The following is a 24,853-nucleotide window of genomic DNA, read 5'->3' as shown; positions in this document are numbered from 1 at the left end:
AGGGCTAAATAGGGGTGGTGATGAGATGAGGTGCAGGTGCGCTGGAGGTGATTAGGGTGCGTTGGGTTCCCATTCCGGTGTTGCCGAGGTGATGCGCTCAGACCGGTGGCTCAGTAGACCGACGAATCAGAGCGCCGGAGGGGAGCAACGGGAGGAGACGTGACAAACAGAACCTTAAAACCTGTTACACTCTGAACCCCTCTGGTGGCATTTTCTAAACGACGCATAATATTGGATGCTACCCTCATAAAGTACATTTCGGTTTCAAAACTGTAAGTCCAACAAACACATGCTTAGTACTGTTAGAAAGGGGTCAGAAACAATGTGACTACTACAGAGCCTGAGATACAGCAGGCCCCCCCAAACATTTGGGAATAAGAGATTTGAAAGTCTAGGTTTGAGATAAAATATGTCACAAATTACAGTTCCAAAATGAATTTTTAAAAAATTGAAAAAAAACAAATTGTCAGATCTTTTACCGAATGGTTGCGCTCTAAACATTCGAATGACATTGCCAGCAGTAAGATTTGAGTTTGATTTCCAAAAAGACAAAGCCTGTAGCTTTCAAATGATATGTCACTTTGGGGGTACCCTCCAAACTCACAGGGCCCAAAACAACCGCTTAGAGTTTAACAGGTTAAGCCTTAAGTCAATGGGTCTCTAAACGGAGTTCATCACGCTAAAACTTTAGCCAGGAGAGATCAGCTGGTCAACCAACACACAGTGCAGTGAGAACTAAAAGTCTTTATAAATGTATGGAGACTGAAAAATGTGAGTGGCTTATAATGGCTGATTCGATGAAGAAAAATCATATATATATTCAGTATATGTGGCCAAGATTGATTTTAGCATAATTTTGTTATTCTTGGTGTTGTGATAGTTAACACCATGAGTTGGCTGAGTTTCCTGACATTCTATGTCTGTCTTGTCTATGACCTCTGTGACCTTTGGCAGGGGGCCAGTTGTCGGTCACTGGGTTGTGTTTCGTAACACCCTGGTGCTGACAGAAAGTGTAATGTTGCATTTCTCAGACACACTGTCTCTCTCACTCTTTCGCTCTTCCTTACACTACGTGTTGTTGTGTAATGTTTCTGTAAAATGCTTTCCCTGTTTCTTATGTCAGTGAGAAATCAGTGGAATTTGATTTCAGAACACTTTTCTGAAAATAGCTTGACAAATAGCAGTGGACATGTTTTTTCTTCTACTCTGCATTGCAGTATAATTAAGATTGTTTGCTCTAAGGAGACCAAGGAAGCAGTCATTAGTTATTAATAAGCAGTCATTAGTCTGATATAATAAAAATCTTTTCCACAACATCCTCCATTTAATGTTTCACAATCTAAAGTCTCAGATCTCATGTATTATTGATTTTTTTATTGGTTTATTTGGATTATCATTAGCATTTGATATATTTAAGACCAGTTTATTATTATTATGTGGTCCTCTGTAGCTCAGCTGGACCACCCATACACAAAAATGTATGCACGCATGACTGTAAGTCGCTTTGGATAAAAGCGTCTGCTAAATGGCATATTATTATTATTATTATTATTTGCCGAAGCAGCAGCTATTCTTCCTGGGGTCCACACAAAAACATAAAGCACGGCAAGTAACAAAACAGTCACACAAATGTAAAATACAACGATATATAAACAACATAACTATAGAATAATGTGTGTGTAGATTGTGTATGTTAAGCCCTATTCGCACGGGACTAGTATTACTATAGAACGTCGGTTATGTAATTATTACCCCAGCATGTCAGTTTTTCCAGTGGATGATTCGGACAGGATTAGTTTTACCAAACTGCCCCTGTAATTATTATTTTTTCCTTATTCAAAATTGACCATTATGACGGAAGCCTGGAGGCTCTTCTAGGCATGAAGATATTCACATGTCTAGGGATGGCCTAATATTGGCCTAATGACCTTCAGTTTGGAGAAAGTCTAAATAAGAATGCATATCAATAAGAACTATGAACTGTAACCTATGTAGAAATGTAATTACCTGACATATTTGGCAATTTATCAATTCATTGGCACAATATCATCCACTTCATTTTTTAAAAGAGAAGTATGGCATTAGTAAAGTTGATATGTGACAAAACAGATCATTAATCTGTAGGCTAGGTCCATAGCACTTTGTTTGAAGCATCAATTTCTTCCCATGTTCTTACCCAAACTGGGTGCAGCACCTGTTAAACTGTAATATCCCTCACAACACAGGGATGACGATTGGCACGGGATAAGTATTATCAGAGGGCCTGGGAGTTTGCCGAAAAACAGGAGGTTTTTAGGGCTGGGATAATAACCTTCCTGCCTAGTAAAAAATGACTGACATGGCAGATTCGGACGGGACTAAAATGACAGATGTGGTGATTTGTGCTTGTGCACATAATTACATGACCTGAGCTCCCTCAGTAAAACTTATCCTGTCCGAATAGGGCTTTAGAGTGTGATAGAGTGTGTGCGTGTGTTTGTGTGTGTCTCATTTCACAGTCCCTATTGTGCCATCACTGCCATGAGATGTTGTTTTATCAATTTTTTAACTGTAATCTTGCTGTTTGCTTTAGTAGTTGCAGATGGAAGGGAGTTCCAGGTGATCATGGCTTTGTATAATACTGTCCGTTGCGTGAATTTGTTTTGGATTTGGGGACTGTGAAGAGACCCCTGGTGGCATGTCTTGTGGGGTATGTATGGGTGTCTGAGCTGTATGTTATTTGATTATGCAGACAATCTTACATTTTCATCACAGTGATATTTCTCATAAAACCTATAAGAGAAGCAGTTAATCTCTCGTCAACCCTGAACCAGGAAAGACTGGCATGCATGTTGTTAATGTTAGTTCTGATTGTGCAGTTAAGGGCAAGGCGTGCTGCTCTGTTTTGAGCCAGCTGCAGCTTTGTTAGGTCTTTCTTTGCTGAACATTACCATATTACTGGACAGTAATCAAGATGGGACAAGACCAGAGCCTGAACAACTAGTACAGTTGATTTTTGTGTAAAAAATGCAGAACATCTTTTTATAAACCCTTCCCCATCTTCCCAATAACTTTGTCAAAATGACTTGACCATGATAATTGACCATCCAATGTTATACCTAGGAGTTTATTTTCCTCAACTTGCTCAATAGTTACACCCTTTATGCACAACTCCAGTTGAGGTTTAGGTCTTAGAGAATGTTTTGATCCAAATACAATGCTTTTAGTTTTAGATATATTTAAGACCAGTTTATTATTATTCAGCCATTCTGATACTGACTGTAACTTAGAATTTCACTGAGCTCACTTTGGGTGCTGAGATGTAGAATGTGGAATCATCCGCATACAGTACATAGTCATTCTAGCTTCGTGTAAGACCAGTGGCAAATCATTTGTAAAAATAGAGAAGGGTAACGGCCCAAAGCAACTGCCCTGAGGGACACCGCACTGAACACGTCTGATGTTAGAGAAGCTTCCATTGAAGAACACTCTCTGGGTTCTATTGGATAAATAACTCTCCAACCATGTGATGGCAGGTGATGTAAAGCCATAGCAAGTGAGTTTTTAAAATAACAATTTACACTACATGACACCTGCTCGTCGAACATCTCATTCCAAAATCATGGGCATTAATATGAAGTTGGTCCCCCCTTTGCTGCTATAACAGCCTCCAATCTTCTGGGAAGGCTTTCCACTAGATGTTGGAACATTGCTGCGGTGACTTGCTTCCATTCATGCACAAGAGCATTAGTGTGGTCGGGCACTGATGCTGGGCGATTAGGCCTGGCTCGCAGTCGGTGTTCCAATTCATCCCAAAGGTGTTCGATGGGGTTGAGGTCAGCGCTCTGTGCAGGCCAGTCAAGCTCTTCCACACCGATCTAGACAAACCATTTCTGAATGGACCTCACTTTGTGCACGGGGACATTGTCATGCTGAAACAGGAAAGGGCCTTCCCCAAACTGTTGTCACAAATTTGGAAGCACAGAATCGTCTAGAATGTGCTGTAGTATTAAGATTTCCCTTCACTGCAACTAAGGGGCCAAGCCCTATCCATGAAAAACAGCTCCTGCTCGCCTGTGCCATAGCAGCCACTGAACTGCTCCCGGACTCACCTATTGCTGTTCACTGGACCTTATGATCACTCAGCTACACAGCTGATGCCTACTGGACTGTTCCTTTATACGGTACCCCATCCTGTTTATCTGTTTAGCCTCAGCTCAAACTTTCGTCGCCATTACTAGCTGTTGTCTTAGCTCTCTTGAATAACACCTGTGATTGCTTTATGCCTCACTCCCATGTCAATATGCCTTGCCTATTGCTGTTTCAGTTAGTTCTTACTGTACTTTTTCACTGTAGAGCCCCCAGTCCCGCTCAACCTGCCTCAGATACAGTGAGGGAAAAAAGTATTTGATCCCCTGCTGATTTTGTACGTTTGCCCACTGACAAAGAAATTATCAGTCTATAATTTTAATGGTAGGTTTATTTGAACAGTGAGAGACAGAATAACAACAACAAAATCCATAACAACGCATGTCAAAAATGTTATAAATTGATTTGCATTTTAATGAGGGAAATAAGTATTTGACCCCCTCTCAATCAGAAAGATTTCTGGCTCCCAGGTGTCTTTTATACAGGTAACGAGCTGAGATTAGGAGCACACTCTTAAAGGGAGTGCTGCTAATCTCAGTTTGTTACCTGTATAAAAGACACCTGTCCACAGAAGCAATCAATCAATCAGATTCCAAACTCTCCACCATGGCCAAGACCAAAGAGCTCTCCAAGGATGTCAGGGACAAGATTGTAGACCTACACAAGGCTGGAATGGGCTACAAGACCATCGCCAAGCAGCTTGGTGAGAAGGTGACAACAGTTGGTGTGATTATTCGCAAATGGAAGAAACACAAAATAACTGTCAATATCCCTTGGCCTGTGGCTCAATGCAAGATCTCACCTCGTGGAGTTGCAATGATCATGAGAACTGTGAGGAATCAGCCCAGAACTACACGGGAGGATCTTGTCAATGATCTCAAGGCAGCTGGGACCATAGTCACCAAGAAAACAATTGGTAACACACTACGCCGTGAAGGACTGAAATCCTGCAGCGCCCGCAAGGTCCCCCTGCTCAAGAAAGCACATATACAGGGCCGTCTGAAGTTTGCCAATGAACATCTGAATGATTCAGAGGAGAACTAGGTGAAAGTGTTGTGGTCAGATGAGACCAAAATCGAGCTCTTTGGCATCAACTCAACTCGCCGTGTTTGGAGGAGGAGGAATGCTGCCTATGACCCCAAGAACACCATCCCCACTGTCAAACATGGAGGTGGAAACATCATGCTTTAGGGGTGTTATTCTGCTAAGGGGACAGGACAACTTCACCACATCAAAGGGACGATGGACGGGGCCATGTACCGTCAAATCTTGGGTGAGAACCTCCTTCCCTCAGTCAGGGCATTGAAAATGGGTCGTGGATGGGTATTCCAGCATGACAATGACCCAAAACACACGGCCAAGGCAACAAAGGAGTGGCTCAAGAAGAAGCACATTAAGGTCCTGGAGTGGCCTAGCCAGTCTCCAGACCTTATCCCATAGAAAATCTGTGGAGGGAGCTGAAGGTTCGAGTTGCCAAACGTCAGCCTCGAAACCTTAATGACTTGGAGAAGATCTGCAAAGAGGAGTGGAACAAAATCCCTCCTGAGATGTGTGCATCTCTCATTAAAATGCAAATCAATTTATAACATTTTTGACATGCGTTTTTCTGGATTTTGTTGTTGTTATTCTGTCTCTCACTGTTCAAATAAACCTACCATTAAAATTATAGACTGATCATTTCTTTGTCAGTGGGCAAACGTAAAAAATCAGCAGGGGATCAAATACTTTTTCCCCCTCACTGTAGCTCCTTTGTCCCACCCCCCACACACGCGGAGACCGGCTCAATCGCTGCCTCCAGTGATGCTATCTCTTTCATCGTTACCCAAAGCTTAGGTTTACCTACACTGTACTCATATCCTTCCATATCCTTGTCTGTACATAATGCCCTGAATCTATTCTACAACGCCCAGAAATCTGCCCCTTTTATTCTCTGTACCCAACGCACTAGAAGACCAGTTCTTAAAGCCTTTAGCCGTATACTTATTCTATTCCTCCTCTGTTCCTCTGGTGATGTAGAGGTTAACCCAGGCCCTGTAGCCCCCAGTATCTGTCACATTCGTTCAAGGACGGGTCAGACCAAGGCGCAGCGTGATATGCATACATGTTTATTTACAACAAATAAACACACGACAAAACAACAAACCAAACCAAACGTGAAGTCCAAAGGCTGAACACAAAACAAGCCTACTCACGGAACAAGATCCCACAACCCATAATTGCCAATAGGCTGCCTAAGTATGCTCCCCAATCAGAGACAACGAGCGACAGCTGCCTCTGATTGGGAAACACACCCTGCCAAACATAGAACTACAAAACCTAGATCACAAACATAGAAAATACAACTTAGAATATCCACACCCTGACTCAACATACAAGAGTCCCCTGAGTCAGGGCGTGACAGTATCACTCCTACTCCCCAGGCGCTATCATTTGTTGACTTCTGTAACCGCAAAAGCCTTGGTTTCTTGTATGTTAATATCAGAAGCCTCCTCCCTAAGTTTGAGTTATTCACTGCGTTAGCACACTCCGCCAACCCTGATGTTCTAGCAGTGTCTGAATCCTGGCTTAGGAAGGCCTGCAAAGATTCAGAAATGTCCATTCCCAACTACAACATTTTCCGTCTAGATAGAACTGCCAAAGGGGGCGGAGTTGCAATCTACTGTAGAGATAGCCTGCAGAGCTCTATCATACTATCCAGGTCTGTGCCCAAACAGTTTGAGCTTCTACTTCTAAAAATCCACCTTTCCAGAAATAAGTCTCTCACTGTTGCCGCTTGCTACAGACCCCCCTCAGCCCCCAGCTGTGCCCTGGACACCATATGTGAATTGATTGCCCCCCATCTATCCTCAGAGTTCGTATTACTTGGTGTCCTAAACTGGGATATGCTTAACACCCCGGCCGTCCTACAATCTAAACTAGATGCCCTCAATCTCACACAAATTATCAAGGAACCTACCAGGTACAACCCTAAATCCGTTAACATGTGCACCCTCATAGATATTATCCTGACTAATTTACCCTATAAATACACCTCTGCTGTCTTCAACCAGGATCTCAGCGATCACTGCCTCATTGCCTGCGTCCGCAATGGGTCCGCAGTCAAACGACCACCCCTCATCACTGTCAAACGCTCCCTAAAACACTTCAGCGAGCAGGCCTTTCTAATTGACCTGGCCCGGGTATCCTGGATTGATATTGACCTCATTCCGTCAGAAGAGGATGCCTGGTTGTTCTTTAAAAGTGCTTTCCTCTCCATCTTAAATAAGCATGCTCCGTTCAAAAAATTCAGAACTAAGAACAGATATAGCCCCTGGTTCAACCCAGACTTGTCTGCCCTTGACCAGCACAAAAACATCCTGTGGCATACTGCATTAGCATCGAACAGCCCCCGCGATATGCAACTTTTCAGGGAAGTCAGGAACCAATATACACAATCAGTTAGGAAAGCAAAGGCTAGCTTTTTCAAACAGAAATTTGCATCCTGTAGCACTAACTCCAAAAAGTTTTGGGACACTGTAAAGCCAATGGAGAATAAGAGCACCTCCTCCCAACTGCCCACTGCACTGAGGCTAGGAAACACTGTCACTACCGATAAATCTACGATAATCTAAAATTTCAACAAGCATTTTGCTATGGCTGGCCATGCTTTCCACCTGGCTACCCCTACCCCGGCCACCAGCTCTGCACCCTCCGCTGCAACTTGCCCATGCCCCCCCCCTGCTTCTCCTTCACTCAAATTCAGATAGCTGATGTTCTGAAAGAGCTGCAAAATCTGGACCCCTACAAATCAGCTGGGCTAGACAATCTGGACCCTTTCTTTCTAAAATTAGCCGCCGAAATTGTCGCAACCCCTATTACCAGCCTGTTCAACCTCTTTCGTATCGTCTGAGATCCCCAGAGATTGGAAAGCTGCGGCGGTCATCCCCCTCTTCAAAAGGGGGTGACACTCTAGATCCAAACTGTTACAGACCTATATCCATCCTGCCCTGCCTTTCGAAAGTATTTCAAAGCCAAGTTAACAAACCATTTCGAATCCCACCGTACCTTCTCCGCTATACAATCTGGTTTCCAAGCTGGTCATGGGTGCACCTCAGCCACGCTCAAGGTCCTAAATGATATTATAACCGCAATCGATAAAAGACAGTACTGTGCAGCCGTCTTCATCGACCTGGCCAAGGCTTTCGACTCCGTCAATCACCGCATTCTTATTGGCAGACTAAATAGCCTTGGTTTCTCAAATGACTGCCTCGCCTGGTTCACCAACTACTTCTCAGATAGAGTTCAATGTGTAAAATCGGAGGGCCTGTTGTCTGGACCTCTGGCAGTCTCTATGGGGGTGCCACAGGGTTCAATTCTCGGGCCGACTCTATTCTCTGTGTATATCAATGATGTCGCTCTTGCTGCTGGTGACTCTCAGATCCACCTCTATGCAGACGACACCATTTTGTATACATCTGACCCTTCATTGGACACTGTGTTAACAAACCTCCAAATGAGCTTCAATGCCATACAACACTCCTTCCGTAGCCTCCAACTGCTCTTAAACGCTAGTAAAACTAAATGCATGCTCTTCAATTGAACGCTGCTTGCACCCGCCCGCCCGACTAGAATCACTACTCTCGGCGGGTCTGACTTAGAATATGTGGACAACTACAAATACTTAGGTGTCTGGTTAGAACGTAAACTCTCCTTCCAGACTCACATTAAGCATCTCCAATCCAAAGTTAAATCTAGAATCGGCTTCCTATTTCGCAACAAAGCCTCCTTCACTCATGCTGCCAAACATGCCCTCGTAAAACTGACTATCCTACCGATCCTTGACTTCGGCGATGTCATTTACAAAATAGCCTCCAACACTCTACTCAGGAAATTGGATGTAGTATATCACAGTGCCATCCGTTATGTCACCAAAGCCCCATATACTACCCACCATTGTGACCTGTACGCTCTCGTTGGCTGGCCCTCACTACATACAATTGAAGTCGGAAGTTTACATACACTTAGGTTGGAGTCAATAAAACTCGTTTTTCAGCCACTCCACAAATGTCTTGTTAACAAACTATAGTTTTGGCAAGTCGGTTAGGACATCTACTTTGTGCATGACACAAGTCATTTTATAATTCACTGTATCACAATTCCAGTGTGTCAGAAGTTTACATACACTAAGTTGACTGTGCCTTTAAACAGCTTGGAAAATTCCAGAAAATGATGTCATGGCTTTAGAAGCTTCTGATAGGCTAATTGACATAATTTGAGTCAATTGGAGGTGTACGTGTGGATGTATTTCAAGGCCTACCTTCAAACTCAGTGCCTCTTTGCTTGACATCATGGGAAAATCAAAAGAAGTCAGCCAAGACTTCCACAAGTCTGGTTCATCCTTGGGAGCAATTTCCAAACGCCTGAAGGTACCACGTTCATCTGTACAAACAATAGTACGCAAGTATAAACACCATGGGACCACTCAGCCGTCATACCGCTCAGGAAGGAGATGCGTTCTGTCTCCTAGAGATGAACGTACTTTGGTGCGAAAAGTGCAAATCAATCCCAGAACAACAGCAAAGGACCTTGTGAAGATGCTGGAGATACAATGTACAAAAGTATCTATATCCACAGTAAACGAGTCCTATTGTCACGTACGTTAAGAGAAGGGTCGGACCAAGGTGCAGCGTGAAAGGCTAAACACACGACACAGTAACCAAAATAACAAACTTAACCGTGACGGTCCAAAGGGCTAACACACAAGCCTAAACAGGAACACAACAAGATCCCACAACACAGGCAGGAAAACTGGCTGCCTAAGTATGATCCCCAATCAGAGACAACGAGCGACAGCTGCCTCTGATTGGGAACCACACCCGGCCAAACATAGAAATACAAACCTAGAATATTCACACCCTGACCAAACTAGCTAGAGTTCTATAGGCCAGGGCGTGACACCTATATCGACATAACCTGAAAGGCCGCTCAGCAAGGAAGAAGCCACGTCTCCAAAACCGCCATAAAAAAGCCAGACTATGGTTTGCAACTGCACATGGGGACAAAGATTGTACTTTTTGGAGTAATGTCCTCTGGTCTGATGAAACAAAAATATAACTGTTTGGCCATAATGGCCATCGTTATGTTTGGAGGAAAAAGGGTGTTGCTTGCAAGCCGAAGAACACCATCCCAACCGTGAAGAACGGGGGTGGCAGCATCATGTTGTGGGGATGCTTTGCTGCGGGAGGGACTGGTGCACGTCACAAAATAGATGTCATCATGAGGAAGGAAAATTACGTGGATATATTGAAGCAACATCTCAAGACATCAGTCAGGAAGTTAAAGCTTGGTCGCAAATGGGTCTTCCAAATGGACAATGACCCCAAGCATACTTCTAAATTTGTGGCAAAATGGCTTAAGGACAACAAAGTCAAGGTATTGGAGTGGCCATCACAAAGCCCTGACCTCAATCCTATAGAAGATTTGTGGGCAGAATTGAAAAAGTGTGTGCGAGCAAGGAGGCCTACAAACCTGACTCAGTTAGACCAGCTCTGTCAGGAGGAATGGGCCAAAATTCACCCAACTTATTGTGGGAAGCTTATGGAAGGCTACCCGAAACGTTTGACCCAAGTTAAACAATTTATAGGCAATGATACCAAATACTAATTGAGTGTATGTCAACTTCTGACCCACTGGGAATGTTTTGAAAGAAATAAAAGCTGAAATAAATCATTCTCTCTACTATTATTCTGACATTTCACATTCTTAAAATAAAGTGGTGATCCTAACTGACCTAAAACAGGGAGTTTTTACTAGGATTAAATGTCAGGAATTGTGAAAAACTGAATTAAATGTATTTGGCTAAGGTGTATGTAAACTTCCGACTTCAACTGTATCTACCTCAAATACCTCATACCCCTGCACATCGACTGGGTACTGGTACCCTGTGTATACAGCAAAGTTATTGTTGCTCATTGTGTATTTATTCCTCGTGTTATAATTTTTCTATTTTTTCTTTCTGCATTGTTGGGAAGGGCCTGTAAGTAAGCATTTCACTGTTAGTCTACACCTGTTGTTTACGAATCATGTGACAAAAAACATTTTATTTTATTTTATTTGAGTAAATACTTATTTTCCACCATAATTTGCAAATAAATTCATAAAAAATCCTACAATGTGATTTTCTGTATTTTTTTTTCTCATTTTGTCTGTCATAGTTGACGTGTACCTATGATGAAAATTACAGGCCTCTCTCATCTTTTTAAGTGGGAGAACTTGCATAATTGGTGGCTGACTAAATACTTTTTTCCCCCACTGTAACTATGTAACATTTCATATCTCCTTATGTTACTGGGTGAAAACAGTTTTCATGGGCACACAAATCCAAAATAATGAATGTGCAAAATCGAATGCTTCTAACTAAAAAGTCACCTTCCCTTGATACTTTAAACATAATCTGATCCAGGAAGGAATTTTCTGAATGACAGTCAAGTGACGAACAGCTGTTGTGATGGCGCATGCAATACAACAGCCCAAGTGCTGGAAAAAAAGGTGTTCGCGAGGAATGTCCAGAATATGTTGGTGTCTCATTCGTTACGCCGTTGAAGACAGTTGTGCCTGCATCCACGTTGGATCTAATATCCCTAGAGAACTGATCATCTGTTGTTGTCTGCTTGCTTTACAGCAGGGTCTCATTAGATTTAGCAGAGAAAGCATCAAGGTAATTTGTTCATGTTTTCATATGTTATTGTGCCTCGGATTGGACACCGAGTCTACTGTGCGCAATTGTGTAGGATAGACTATTGTGCAACACCCAACGCTATTCCTATGAATTATTCAGGATATAATGACAACAAATTACATATCCTAGTGGGCTTCTTCACAATATGATCTGGTAATGAAATAACATGACAAATACATTTTGTTTTCCATGTTACACCTGCAATTTTAAACAATACAAGGGGCTTGAAGTATCCTACTTGAACTTGAATCTCAGAAATTAAAGTACTGGATAGGCCTACCTTGAAAATGAGAAATGTCCTACATTTGATGCTTGAAAGTCCTTTTAATTATTGTAGCCAATTTATAAGTTCTCCTGCTCCCTTATAATTATCCGTGGTTTCATTTTTGATCCGTTTTTGTAAGAGATGTGGCCACTTTAGTTTGTTTCCCGCTGCTTCAATTGAAGGGTGTTGTTGCGCAACTCTGTTGCAGTAAAACCATGTGCGGTATTATGAAGACGACAACATCTAATGCTGGCTTCAACTTGGATTTCCATACAAATCCTTCGATTAAAAAAGGAACAAGGTTTCTGGTCACTTTCTTATTATAAAATCAGCGATGGTGAGAAATCAAATGTTGCGTGCGTCGGCCACATAGATAGGCTGCAGAAAAATCACCATGCATGCGTCCAATCTATTTAGTCAGGCAATGTCCACATTATTCTCACATATTTTACTATGTAATAATAATTTGAATATCAATGCATGGCAAGGCCTAAAAAATTAATTTTCATTGTTTTTTTGGGGGAGGGAGGGTTCTATATTAGGCCCTAAATGTACAATTATATCAATTATACAATTGTATAACATTAAATTACAATGAAGTTATTTCTAAAAGTTCCTGAAAGTCCTTGAATTTGACTTGCCAATGTCTTATGAACCCTGCTTAAAGGATGTACACTGAGTATACAAAACATTAAGAACACCTGCTCTTTCCATGACATAGACTGACCAGGTGAATCTGCATATATGCACTTTTATTCCTCTAAGTACACATGTGGAACTGCATGAAAATCCTTTTTATTTTTGTTTCAAACTATTTAGAAATGTTTATCCCAATGTCACACATTGGCCCCATTATTTATAGAAAGACCCATGTCCTCTACTTCAAACATTTGGAAATGAAATTAATAAATTTCCTAGGTCATTAAGAAGAGGTGTAAATCAGGTGATCGACATTTGATTTATCTATGTACTTATCTTAAAAGAGTATTGGCGTGTCTGCCTTGACGTAAAGATATTATATAGATATACAATGAAATAGATTTACAATGTAGTTAAATCACGCCCATATAATCCCAGCCAGATAATCTTGTTTGGGTCTGCTATGGGGTCATTGGGTTGGGGAATCTCTGAAATGGTTTCCAGGGGTGAGTCCCCACGTCAATGAAGTATCCAAACAAAATTAAAGATTTCCTTCCTTTGACAGAAATCCAACATTCCTCTCATATTTCTGTGCTGCTGTAATGCCTTGAAAAACTCTACAAATGAGTTACAGCACTCAACGAATGCACAGCCAGTTGAGTTCACAGGGTTTCTGACTGTAACCCTTTCAATGCTGGATAATACAATAACCAACAAACGGTTATTTGTACAGTGTTACTGTATTGACTCAGGTGTAGAGCTACAATGGTTATGGGAGGGAGGCTAACAGGACCTCAGGCTATTGAAGCATGAGATACAAATATACTGAATTGTGCTTTTCATTCAAATAAAGGTTAAAGTGATGCAGTGGAATATGATATATATGACTTTATTATTTTATACATTTCTAACAACGTGAAGTGATTGGCAATAATATCAACACTCAAATGTAATCTTCCTATTGTCTTAATATATCTTCTTCCTTTGCCTGCAGGTGAAGGAGAGTGTGGGCGGAGGTGGGTGCAACAGTCGCACCGGGGTGGCAGCGGAGAGAGAGAGACAGTCTGTGTCTGTGGCGCAGGTGCACAATGGAGTCGTGAGCAGCGGGCACGCAGACAGAGACAGAGACAGGACCCAGGCTGATGCCCGCTGCTGCCCCAAGCAGGACAGGAAAGCTTCAGAGAAGAACGGGTTACAAGGCATCCTTGGTACCCCCAGTGCCCCTGCCAGCCGGGCTGAGGATGCCCCCCCCGGACCCCACACCCTCCTGTGTCAGAGCCGGAGCCTGAGTCCCCCCTCCCTGGAGAACGGGTTTCTACTGAGCCGGGAGCCAAGCCGGGACGAGCAGGACGACTCTGAAAAGGACAAAGAGGAGAGTCTGCCAACTCCACCGCGCAAGAAACGAGGCAGGCGGAAACTGGAGCGCCCAACAAAATGTGAGTCGCGTCTCCTGCTTGGTTATATTATTATCTTCGTTCTCACTACTTTCTTGGCACAGCCAGCTCTGCACTGGCACCACTGACGGCCAATGCCAAAGGAATGAAAATGAACAATGAATTCGCATTGAATGGATGTGAGCGGTTTCTCATTAATTGCTATGGCCATTTTGAATTATTCTTTGGTTGTGTTCAATATGGATGAATTTAACACAGTAATGTAAAACATTTTAAATAACTTGTAATAGAAAGAGAGAGCGAGAGAGAGAGAGAGAGAGAGAGGGAGAGAATCCTGTTCACTGCCAGTCTGTTGTCATGACGTAGAGATTAACCAATTTGCTAGCTTCCCCTCTCCTGTGTCGTGTTCATTAGGTCACACCATAGCAAAACTGGACAGGTGTTTCAGTTTGGTGCCTAATTAACTTTACCCTGGTCACCTCTGTGGCCCCCCTCTTATCTCACTCCTCTCTCCCTCTCTTCGCTCTTCTCAGAGGTGCAGCCAGGCTATGACCTCCGCGTTCCTCTCCCAATCTCCCTCCCCCTCTCGCCCCATCTCTCCCATCCCCCTACCCCCCCCCTCTCTCTCAGAGTGGTGCAGCCTGGCTGTGACCTTGATGAGGAGTAGAGTAAATAAAGCCCTGAGAGAGCTCAGAGTAGAGAGAGGAGAGAGTGAGAGAGAACGAGAGAGAGAGGAGAGCTTCCGTCTCCTGGCAACCTGCCTTCCTGCCCCTGTTCTGTTCTAGTTCTGTTGGGGCTGTGTGTGTCTCCCTGTTCTGTAGGGGCTGTGCTCAGGCTCAGGGAGCAGGTCTGGTGTGTGTGTGTTGTTGTGGCCGCTGCTCCTTGTGCTCTGTGTGTGTGTGTGTGTGTGTGTGTGTGTGTGTGTGTGTGTGTGTGTGTGTGTGTGTGTCTTTGTCTCTGTCGGGGGCACGCCAGGTGGATGGCACACAGCCCAGAGCAGAGCCACTTACACACTGAGTCTGCACTCTAATAACCTGACACACACACACACACACACACACACACACACACACTGCCCTACACACTGTGTAGCCAGCTTCCTATCTAAATGTACCTCTCCAAAACTGCATTGCAAAATCAGTGCTGGGTGAATGATACAGGGATTGTATTTGGTTGTGTGTACAGCACATTCATTTGAAATGTAAATCACACATTCACTGGAGTGAATAATACTGCTGTAGATAATTCCGTTTGATTATTCCACATTAAATTAATACATTAGTTATAAATTGATTAATTAATTAATCTCAAAGGAAGAGGAGAGGAAGATATTAACTTTTGTCAGCATGGTGGATGGATAGATGGATGGATAGATAGATGGATAGATAGATAACAGGCTGAATGGAAGGAGGGGGTTCTGCCATCCATCTGAAGGGCACAGCACAGGAAGGATTGCAGCTTAGAGAGGAGGAGAGGAGGAGGAAGAGAGGAACTGCATGAGCGCTAGCAATACGAGAGCTGGAACACCCCCAAACTGGCAAGGTATAGGGTGAGTCCCAAATGGCACCCTATTCCTCATTTAGTGCAGTATATAGTGAATAGGGTACCATTTGGGACACAGCTATAGTAGCAGGTAGTCTAGCGGTTAAGAGCGTTGGGCCAGTAACCGAAAGGTTGCTGGTTCGAATCTCCAAGCCAGCAAGGTGGAAAAATCTGCCATTCTGCCCTTGAGCAAGGCAGTTAACCCGTAACAACAACTGTTCCCCGGGCAACGCTGACGTGGACGTAGATTAAGGCAGCCCCCCTTCACCTCTCTGATTTAGACGGGTTGGGTTAAATGTGGAAGACACATTTTGGTTGAATGCATTCAGTTGTGCAACTGACTAGAAATCTCCTGTGCGTAGCGCCAGCCAACTCTCCCCTCTCTCCTCTCCTTACAACGCAACAGAAACTCCCATGCCTTGGTAGCAGCCCCAAAGTAAAGTAAGTCTGCCTCACCCACTGGTTATGTAGTCACTTATTCACTTTGAGGAAGCACAGAGAGAGGGAGAGAGAGGGAGAGAGAGAGAGTGAGGGGAAGAGAGAGAGAGGTGGATAGGGAAAGGGAGAGAGGAAAATAGAGAGAGAGACAGAGAAAAACAGAGAGAGGGAAAAGCGAGGTGGAGGCAGAAAGAGAGAGTTACACAAGGGACCAAGTTGAAGAGGCCTCTATGGATCGTGATCCATTGTGTGTAGGGTACTTCAGTGACAACATCAGGATAGTTAAAGCAGAAAACATGGGCTTGTTTCCCAAATGGCACCTATTCACATATAGTGCACTACTTTTGACCACGGCCTATTTGGGCCAAACCCATACTATAAGGACACTACCCCAGGCCTCTCAGAGCTCAAGTGTTGTAATGGGGCTGGATGATACAACTCTTAAGAGTACTGTGTTTGTTTAAACTGGGCCGCCATGGTCTTTTAGGGTATGGTAATAATGTGGTTGCATTCTGTGTTTTTCTTTGTGTCATTCTGTTACGTGCAACAGCTACATGCAATATTGTTTTACATTTTCAATAGACATTGAAGGCTGATATGAAAACAATGTATAGTTTTCGTTAAGGTGTACTGTATCACCACTGTTCCACAAATGCGAACATTGCAACTATGTTTAGCAACAAAACCGACACGTGCGCAGCTATGGGGCAAAACAGATGGAGTTTGCTTAGATCAGTGGTCACCAACCTTTTCAGAGTCAAGATCACCAACCTTTTCTGAGTAAAAATGCAAGGTGAGATCTACCGCTCAGATTTTATTTTTACATGATTTAAAAAATATAAGCCTATGCAACATTAACCAATAAAAACATTTCTGTAGCAATGAGGTTTGTGCAGTAGGCTATAGGCCCAATACATTATCAACGCATATTGGCTATGCTTGAATTGCCCTGCCAATGTTCTTCTCAGACCATTTTGAAATTATATTTTAAAATATTAGGTATATGATTAGGTAATAGAGAATTTGTTGTATTACTTGTGAGGCACAGCTAAGTGAGCATAATAATTTGGTTATTTATTTTTTTACTGGACTTATGGCCTGAATCTGATGGTGAGTCTGATGCTCCATTTACATTGTGACGTATTTCATTACGCCGTATGTCATCTTCACAGAGTCTTGCCCCGCTACTGAACGGACAAGTGTAGTGTTTGTGATACAAGATGGAGGAGAGCCTGTCTCGTCAGAGATGCATTTATTGTGGGAGATTGCAAAATATGACCTTTTCATTCAAGACAGGATAAATATATTGTTTCAGGTGATAATAAAACATGTTTTGTTTAGTTACTAGCTAGCTAGCTAGCTAAACGCTAGGCTAGGTTGAAGATACCATTGTAGTTAGCGACCTCCACCTAATAATTATCATCAAAAACAAACGTCATTACCATCACAATAAACTTAAACGGGAGGCAACAGTCATATAATTGGCTTAGCAGCCAATGTGTATTATTTAACATTACTATTAAAATAGTACACACTTATAGCGATGGGTAATTGTTTATAAGTTGCTAGCTATCCCATAAAGCCATCACCGAATACCACATACTGTGTTTTCATCTTCTGTGGTTTGGTAACTTCCTGTTCTTCGACAGACTCTGACTGGACTGAAGAAGACGCAAAGTTTGAAAAATGTCAATGTATGGGCCGTCTGTCTCACAATGGAGCCTTCAACCACAAGGGGGCGTTGCGTTTCCACTCCATTGTGGAAGTCCCCGTTGAAATGCATGACATCCGGCGCAACGTAACGGAGTGCTTATGGGTGATGTGAACGAGGCTTGAGGAGAGGGAAGGAGCAGCGGTGAGGCTGCCTCTCACTTCGACTCAAGTCGCACTGCATTATTTCTGCCTCATGCACCGATTCATGTTGTTACTCCTATGAGAAAGTGAAGTATTCCTCGATATTAAAAAAAGACACAAGACGCTAATAATAACAACGCAAGCTTATCGGAACACTTTGCTATACTGATTAATTGCAGTTGCAGTGCTGGTTGTAGCATGAGTGGAAGTAGGGAGAACGCACATTTTATGGCTTGTGTGTGTGCCTCCGCTGCTCTCTCTGCCTCTCCTCCCTTCTGAGCCAACCCCCCCCCATCCATCCCCCCTAATATTGCAGGCAGCCAGGCCCAGGCAGCCCCCTCCTCCCCTCTCTCACCCATGACTGAATGTTGCAGTGAGTCCTCAGTAGGGTTGGGCGATGTCAACCTTTGTCCTATCGTGATTATGTACCCATAAAACATTGTGATATACGATACTATCCCCCCTATTGGCCAACCTCCAAAAAATGTATAGATTTATGCAGCTGGACAAATCATGATGAAAGATAATGTTTTAGAAAGTCTGGCAAGTGCATGTAATGGCAAATATTTTCTAATATTCCTTTCTGGTGGAGGAGCAGAAAGGTGTCTGTGTGGCGCACACATGATGGAGCTGTAACCTTCTGAGGAATGGGCTGTCTTACCGTACGTAGTAAGCTAGGTTATAGGCCTACATGAATGTATGGAGAAACATTTTTTATGCACTCACTAACTGTAAGTCGCTCTGGATAAGAGCGTCTGCTAAATGACTAAAATGTAATGTCAATGTTATAACAGTGTTAAACAAAGTGTTGACAGTGCTGAATAACAACTTAAACTTACTCATAAAAACAGCAGCTCTTTGCTGTATTTGTTAAGTCTCTAGCTATGGTTTTAAACGTTTTTAAATCTCACACTATCAACTTTGCTGTTCGTTCGAGGCTTATTTTTACAGCTGGAGGAAACTGTACAGACACGGTGGTCTGAGCTATCTGATTGGCCAGCAGTAGGCCTGTAGGTGCACTTGATTTGTTCGCTGGGCGTGCCGGGTAGGCGGAGTTCTACCTTCAGACACATGAAATGGTTCAAAATGGGAAGACTTTTCCTTCCTGGCGCTAGGGCTGCTGAATCAAGTGCATCTAACGGCAACAGTGCGAAACGAAGAAAAATAACAGGAGCGCAAGGCTTTATTGTTTGTTTTTTTACCGAAATGTTTGGCGATCGACCGGTTGGTGACCACTGGCTTAGATTGTTGACAACATGTTAACTATATTTCAACTCCAATGTTTATTGAAAACATAAATACATTTGCACAATGAGCACTTGTTGTCTCTCAAATACTTTGTTACAGTAGTTAGCTAGCTAGCTAATTTGAGCCATATTAGCATTGACATGAAATCAGTCAAAACACCTCTAAACAAGACATGGTATCAAGATTCCCCACATGGCAGTTTCTTGTCATTTTTGGTAACTAACTAGCCATCCAGAATCATAACTCACAGACTTCTGCCCCATTAAAGCATGCGCATGATTTTCGTGATGTTGTCAGCTAACCCATCTATAAAGACGTGTAATTGTTGTTGTGAGTGTTTGTGAGGGAGTTGCTTTTGGCTTGGACCTTCTCCCTCCCTCAGCCTCTTGCTGCTGTAATGTGTGTAGTGAAAAACTCTTCATGAATCATGAATCATAGTGGCCTAGTGACTCTTCTAGTGTTTCAGTTGGGTAGCATCCATGCTCCTTGGCTAACCTCTGCTGAGCGCAGGCAGGAAAACAATGCTGCTTAGGAATGGCTAACACGCCATTACAGTTACAGCAGACCTGGGTTCAAATACTATTCAAAATAATGTCAAATACTTTATCTGGGCTTGATTGAGCTTGCCCGGTGTAATGTAACCAATAGAATAGTTGCAGAAGTACAAGCCCCGCCCATATGGCACCCCAGACAGGCTAGAGCAAATGCTCAAAGTATTCGAAATATTTTGAATAATGTTTGAACCCACGACTGACTTGCAGACCTCAGTAACTCACTTCATTCAACACCAGATATGTGGGAAAACCCCATGGCTGCGTCCCAAATTGCACTCTATTCCCTATGTAGTTCACTACATTTGACCAGGACCCATAGGGCTCTGGTCAAACGTAGTGCACTATGTAAGATATAGGGTGCCTTTTGGGGAAAAAGGACAGTTTCAGAAGTTAGATATTGTACTATTAGTGGAGAAGGGGGAGTAGGCTAAGCTACATTGGGGTCTAGAGGAAATATGTTTTGTGCAGCATTTAGCCTACAGGAAGTGTGTCAGTTTCCTTTTCTGCACAATTTCATCACACTACCAACGGCAATGTGGCTTTGTACTTTCAAACCAGGTATAATGTTGAAGGTTTATGTTGAGGCTCAGGGCCCTATTTTCTATCCACACGCTCACACGTGCACACACATGAACACACATACGCACACACACACACAGGATAGATATTTTCAACTAAACCATGTGCTCATACAGGAAATGCAATACATATTTCTTTGGGGTGATGTGAAGATAGGAAACACACAGAAACATACAGTCAGGCCAGGGAGTTGATACAAATAGGAGTGATTAGGAGATTTGTTTACAGTGTACTTCATTTGATAGTGCCCTTATGTTGAAGTAGTGAAGAGAACTGCTGAGGCTACTATTACTACTATTACTACTTTATTCCAATGAAGTCATTGGAACGACATTGTTGCAGAAAGTTGTGCATCATTATGAAGGAGGCAGAGTGTGTTAACCCTATCCCAAAGCTTAACCCTTACCTTAACCATTTGGAATGAGTGCCTAAACTTAACCCTTAACGTAGTGCACATAGGTGCAATTTCCTGCCGTTGTGCCCTTGAGCAAGGTACTTAACCTCCCACAACAACAGCTCCCTGGGCGCCCAGTGTGGCAGCCCCCCGCAGCTCACCAAAACCTGTATATGTATGTATGTGTATGTATGTGTGTCTTTCGGAGGGGTTGGGTTAAAAGCGGAAGTAACATTTCGGTTGGACCTTGTGTGCAATTGACTAATAAAGTGATCTTAATCTTAACATAATCAAAAAGGCATGTACCATTGATCACCAGTTGGTGTAGCACATGTCCATACTAGCCCGATTCTATTAAGTGTGTGGAGATCGCAGCAGAGATTGTATGTGGGCCTAAAGTCACACAAGAGAAGCAGTGAGTAGGTTACAGTGTTGTTGTTTTTTCTGCTTAGTGTCAAGGGGTTGTGAGGTGAGAGGAGCTATGGTAATAGCAGCCAGCTGTGGCTCTCCTCTCCTCTCATCTCCACTCCTCTCCACTCCTCCCCCTCCTCTCCACTCTCCTCTCCTCTCCTCCCTTGATGGTATGTCGGGGGGATATAAAGTCACAGTGTGTAAAAATAGAAATCATCCAAAATCAAACATTAGACACTGCTAAAACATTCGCATTGGGAAAAGAACCAAGTCTGGACGGATTTCCCATAAAAATGTATTCAACATTCTGGGACAAAGTAGTGCCCCTATTTACTCAAATGACAACACACATGTCACTCAATTCAGTGCTTCCTAGTTCCATGTATCAGAGAGTTATCTCAGTTATATTAAAACAGGAAAATCTGGGGAGTCCCCTACAGATTACACACCTATACAGTAAGTTAAATAAATTGTGACAATAAAATAATAACAAAACTCATAAGCAACAGAATAGCAAAACTCTTACCAGACCTGATACAGTGGGGGAAAAAAGTATTTAGTCAGCCACCAATTGTGCAAGTTCTCCCACTTAAAAAGATGAGAGAGGCCTGTAATTTTCATCATAGGTACACGTCAACTATGACAGACAAAATGAGAAAAAAATATCCAGAAAATCACATTGTAGGATTTTTAATGAATTTATTTGCAAATTATGGTGGAAAATAAGTATTTGGTCAATAACAAAAGTTTCTCAATACTTTGTTATATACCCTTTGTTGGCAATGACACAGGTCAAACGTTTTCTGTAAGTCTTCACAAGGTTTTCACACACTGTTGCTGGTATTTTGGCCCATTCCTCCATGCAGATCTCCTCTAGAGCAGTGATATTTTGGGGCTGTCGCTGGGCAACACGGACTTTCAACTCCCCTCCAAAGATTTTCTATGGGGTTGAGATCTGGAGACTGGCTAGGCCACTCCAGGACCTTGAAATGCTTCTTACGAAGCCACTCCTTCGTTGCCCGGGCGGTGTGTTTGGGATCATTGTCATGCTGAAAGACCCAGCCACGTTTCATCTTCAATGCCCTTGCTGATGGAAGGAGGTTTTCACTCAAAATCTCACGATACATGGCCCCATTCATTCTTTCCTTTACACGGATCAGTCGTCCTGGTCCCTTTGCATAAAAACAGCCCCAAAGCATGATGTTTCCACCCCCATGCTTCACAGTAGGTATGGTGTTCTTTGGATGCAACTCAGCATTCTTTGTCCTCCAAACACGACGAGTTGAGTTTTTACCAAAAAGTTATATTTTGGTTTCATCTGACCATATGACATTCTCCCAATCCTCTTCTGGATCATCCAAATGCACTCTAGCAAACTTCAGACGGGCCTGAACATGTACTGGCTTAAGCAGGGGGACACGTCTGGCACTGCAGGATTTGAGTCCATGGCAGCGTAGTGTGTTACTGATGGTAGGCTTTGTTACTTTGGTCCCAGCTCTCTGCAGGTCATTTACTAGGTCCCCCCGTGTGGTTCTGGGATTTTTGCTCACTGTTCTTGTGATCATTTTGACCCCACGGGGTGAGATCTTGCGTGGAGCCCCAGATCGAGGGAGATTATTAGTGGTCTTGTATGTCTTCCATTTCCTAATAATTGCTCCCACAGTTGATTTCTTCAAACCAAGCTGCTTACCTATTGTAGATTCAGTCTTCCCAGCCTGGTGCAGGTCTACAATTTTGTTTCTGGTGTCCTTTGACAGCTCTTTGGTCTTGGCCATAGTGGAGTTTGGAGTGTGACTGTTTGAGGTTGTGGACAGGTGTCTTTTATACTGATAACAAGTTCAAACAGGTGCCATTAATACAGGTAACGAGTGGAGGACAGAGGAGCCTCTTAAAGAAGAAGTTACAGGTCTGTGAGAGCCAGAAATCTTGCTTGTTTGTAGGTGACCAAATACTTATTTTCCACAATAATTTGCAAATAAATTCATTAAAAATCCTACAATGTGATTTTCTGGATTGTTTTTCCTCAATTTGTCTGTCATAGTTGACGTGTACCTATGATGGAAATTACAGGCCTCTCTCATCTTTTTAAGTGGGAGAACTTGCATAATTGGTGGCTGACTAAATACTTTTTCCCCCCACTGTACATATTAATCAAATGGGGTTGATTAAAAATAGATACTTAGAAACAAATACAACAACATGTTTTAGTATAATACAATACGCAAAAAAACTAGATGTAGATTTATCAATATTGGCTGTTGATGCCGAAAAGGCTTTCGACCGTCTTGAATGGCCTTTTCTATTCAAAACTTTGGAAGCCTTCAACTTTCCAGCTAAAATAACTCAAAATCATAAAACAATTATATAAATATCCTAAAGCAAATATATACACAAAAAAACATTATCTGATGAATTCACTTTATAAAGGGGCACAAGACAGGGATGTCCTCTCTCCTCCCTCCTGTTTGAGCTTAGGTTGGCATTTATTGTCTTGAATCTTGCCCTGGAGGCAGCTCTGCAGGGTTGTCACTAGCTGGTACAGCCACAAAGTCATACAATCTGATTTTAAACCTAACCCTAACCTTAACAACACTGCTAACCCTAATGCCTAACCCTAAGACAAAAAAGAACATTTTTGTTTGCATGAAATGTTACAATATAGCCCATTTTGACTTTGCAGCTGGCCCATCTAGCGGAAATCGCTCAGTTCTGCCTCCAGGGCAAGATTCATGACAATAAATGTAAACTTGCTGTTTGCACTGGCAATTGAACCGTTTGCAGAAAGAATTAGACAGGACCCAAACGTAACAGGTATCGGTATTGGTAAGCATGAATATCAACTAATTGTATTTGCCGACGATCTCCTGATATACCTGACTTATATTGAAAGCTCATTGCACCCCTTGTTAAAGATATTTTCAGAATACTCTAAAATCTCAGGATATAAAATGAACGTGTAAAAAACTGTAATGGCAATAGAAAAAATAATAACTCATGATCTACACAGCAATCCTTTAAATGGACCACAAAAAATATGAAATAATTAGGATGTTTAATTAGTGACAACAAATATATGAAGATAACTTTATCCCATTACTCAACAACATGAAAACAGATTGATCTAAATGGAACAATCTTCCCATAAATCTTACAGGTAGAATAAACCTCTTTAGAATGGCATGGCTCACAAAGTTCTTTTTTCGGTAATACCAATTACCCCCCGAAGACATTCTTTTAGAATGTATACTCGGTAATAACAGACTTTATATGGGAAATAAAACTCATAGAATATAAAGGAAAGCTTTACATCTCCATAAGTCTGAGGGTGGTTTCAACTCGCCACCCAAGGCTTTTACTTGCGACATATAGTTAAATGCACTAAAGAGGAACAATGGGTACATGTCGAAGATGTGCATGCTCATGCTCAGAATCTTTTCATGTGTCTATCACTCCCTAAAAACCCACCCCTATGGAACAATCCTTGGATAGCTTTTCAGAATTCACTGATAAATTGGCCCACATGGAAAACTAAAGGCACGGAAACTGTAAATGACTTGGTAATAGGAAATATAATGATTTCCATGACAGAATTAAAAAGCAAGTTTGAACAGACCAATATAGAGATTTTCAAATACATGCAACTTAACAGTTTTATATCACAAAATGTTGATCTGAAATCTTTTGGACATC

General features: G+C 42.5%; 1 protein-coding gene across 8 annotated transcripts in view; it reads left to right on the top strand.

The window, feature by feature from the left end:
- The window catches only part of LOC121539590 (DNA (cytosine-5)-methyltransferase 3A), an 80,426-nt gene that overhangs the window by 7,255 nt on the left and 48,318 nt on the right, over positions 1-24,853 (top strand). For all 8 annotated transcript variants that reach the window (XM_045207598.1, XM_045207597.1, XM_041848207.2 and 5 more), the window contains exon 4: positions 13,744-14,185. In XM_045207598.1, the coding sequence (XP_045063533.1) occupies positions 13,744-14,185 (442 nt within the window). The remainder of the gene's footprint in view (positions 1-13,743; positions 14,186-24,853) is intronic.

The sequence above is a fragment of the Coregonus clupeaformis genome, chromosome 25 (assembly GCF_020615455.1).
Source record: "Coregonus clupeaformis isolate EN_2021a chromosome 25, ASM2061545v1, whole genome shotgun sequence".
NCBI classification, from domain to species: Eukaryota; Metazoa; Chordata; class Actinopteri; order Salmoniformes; family Salmonidae; genus Coregonus; species Coregonus clupeaformis.
The sequence above is the reverse complement of the archived record's forward strand: the minus strand, read 5'-3'. Positions and strand labels throughout refer to the sequence as shown.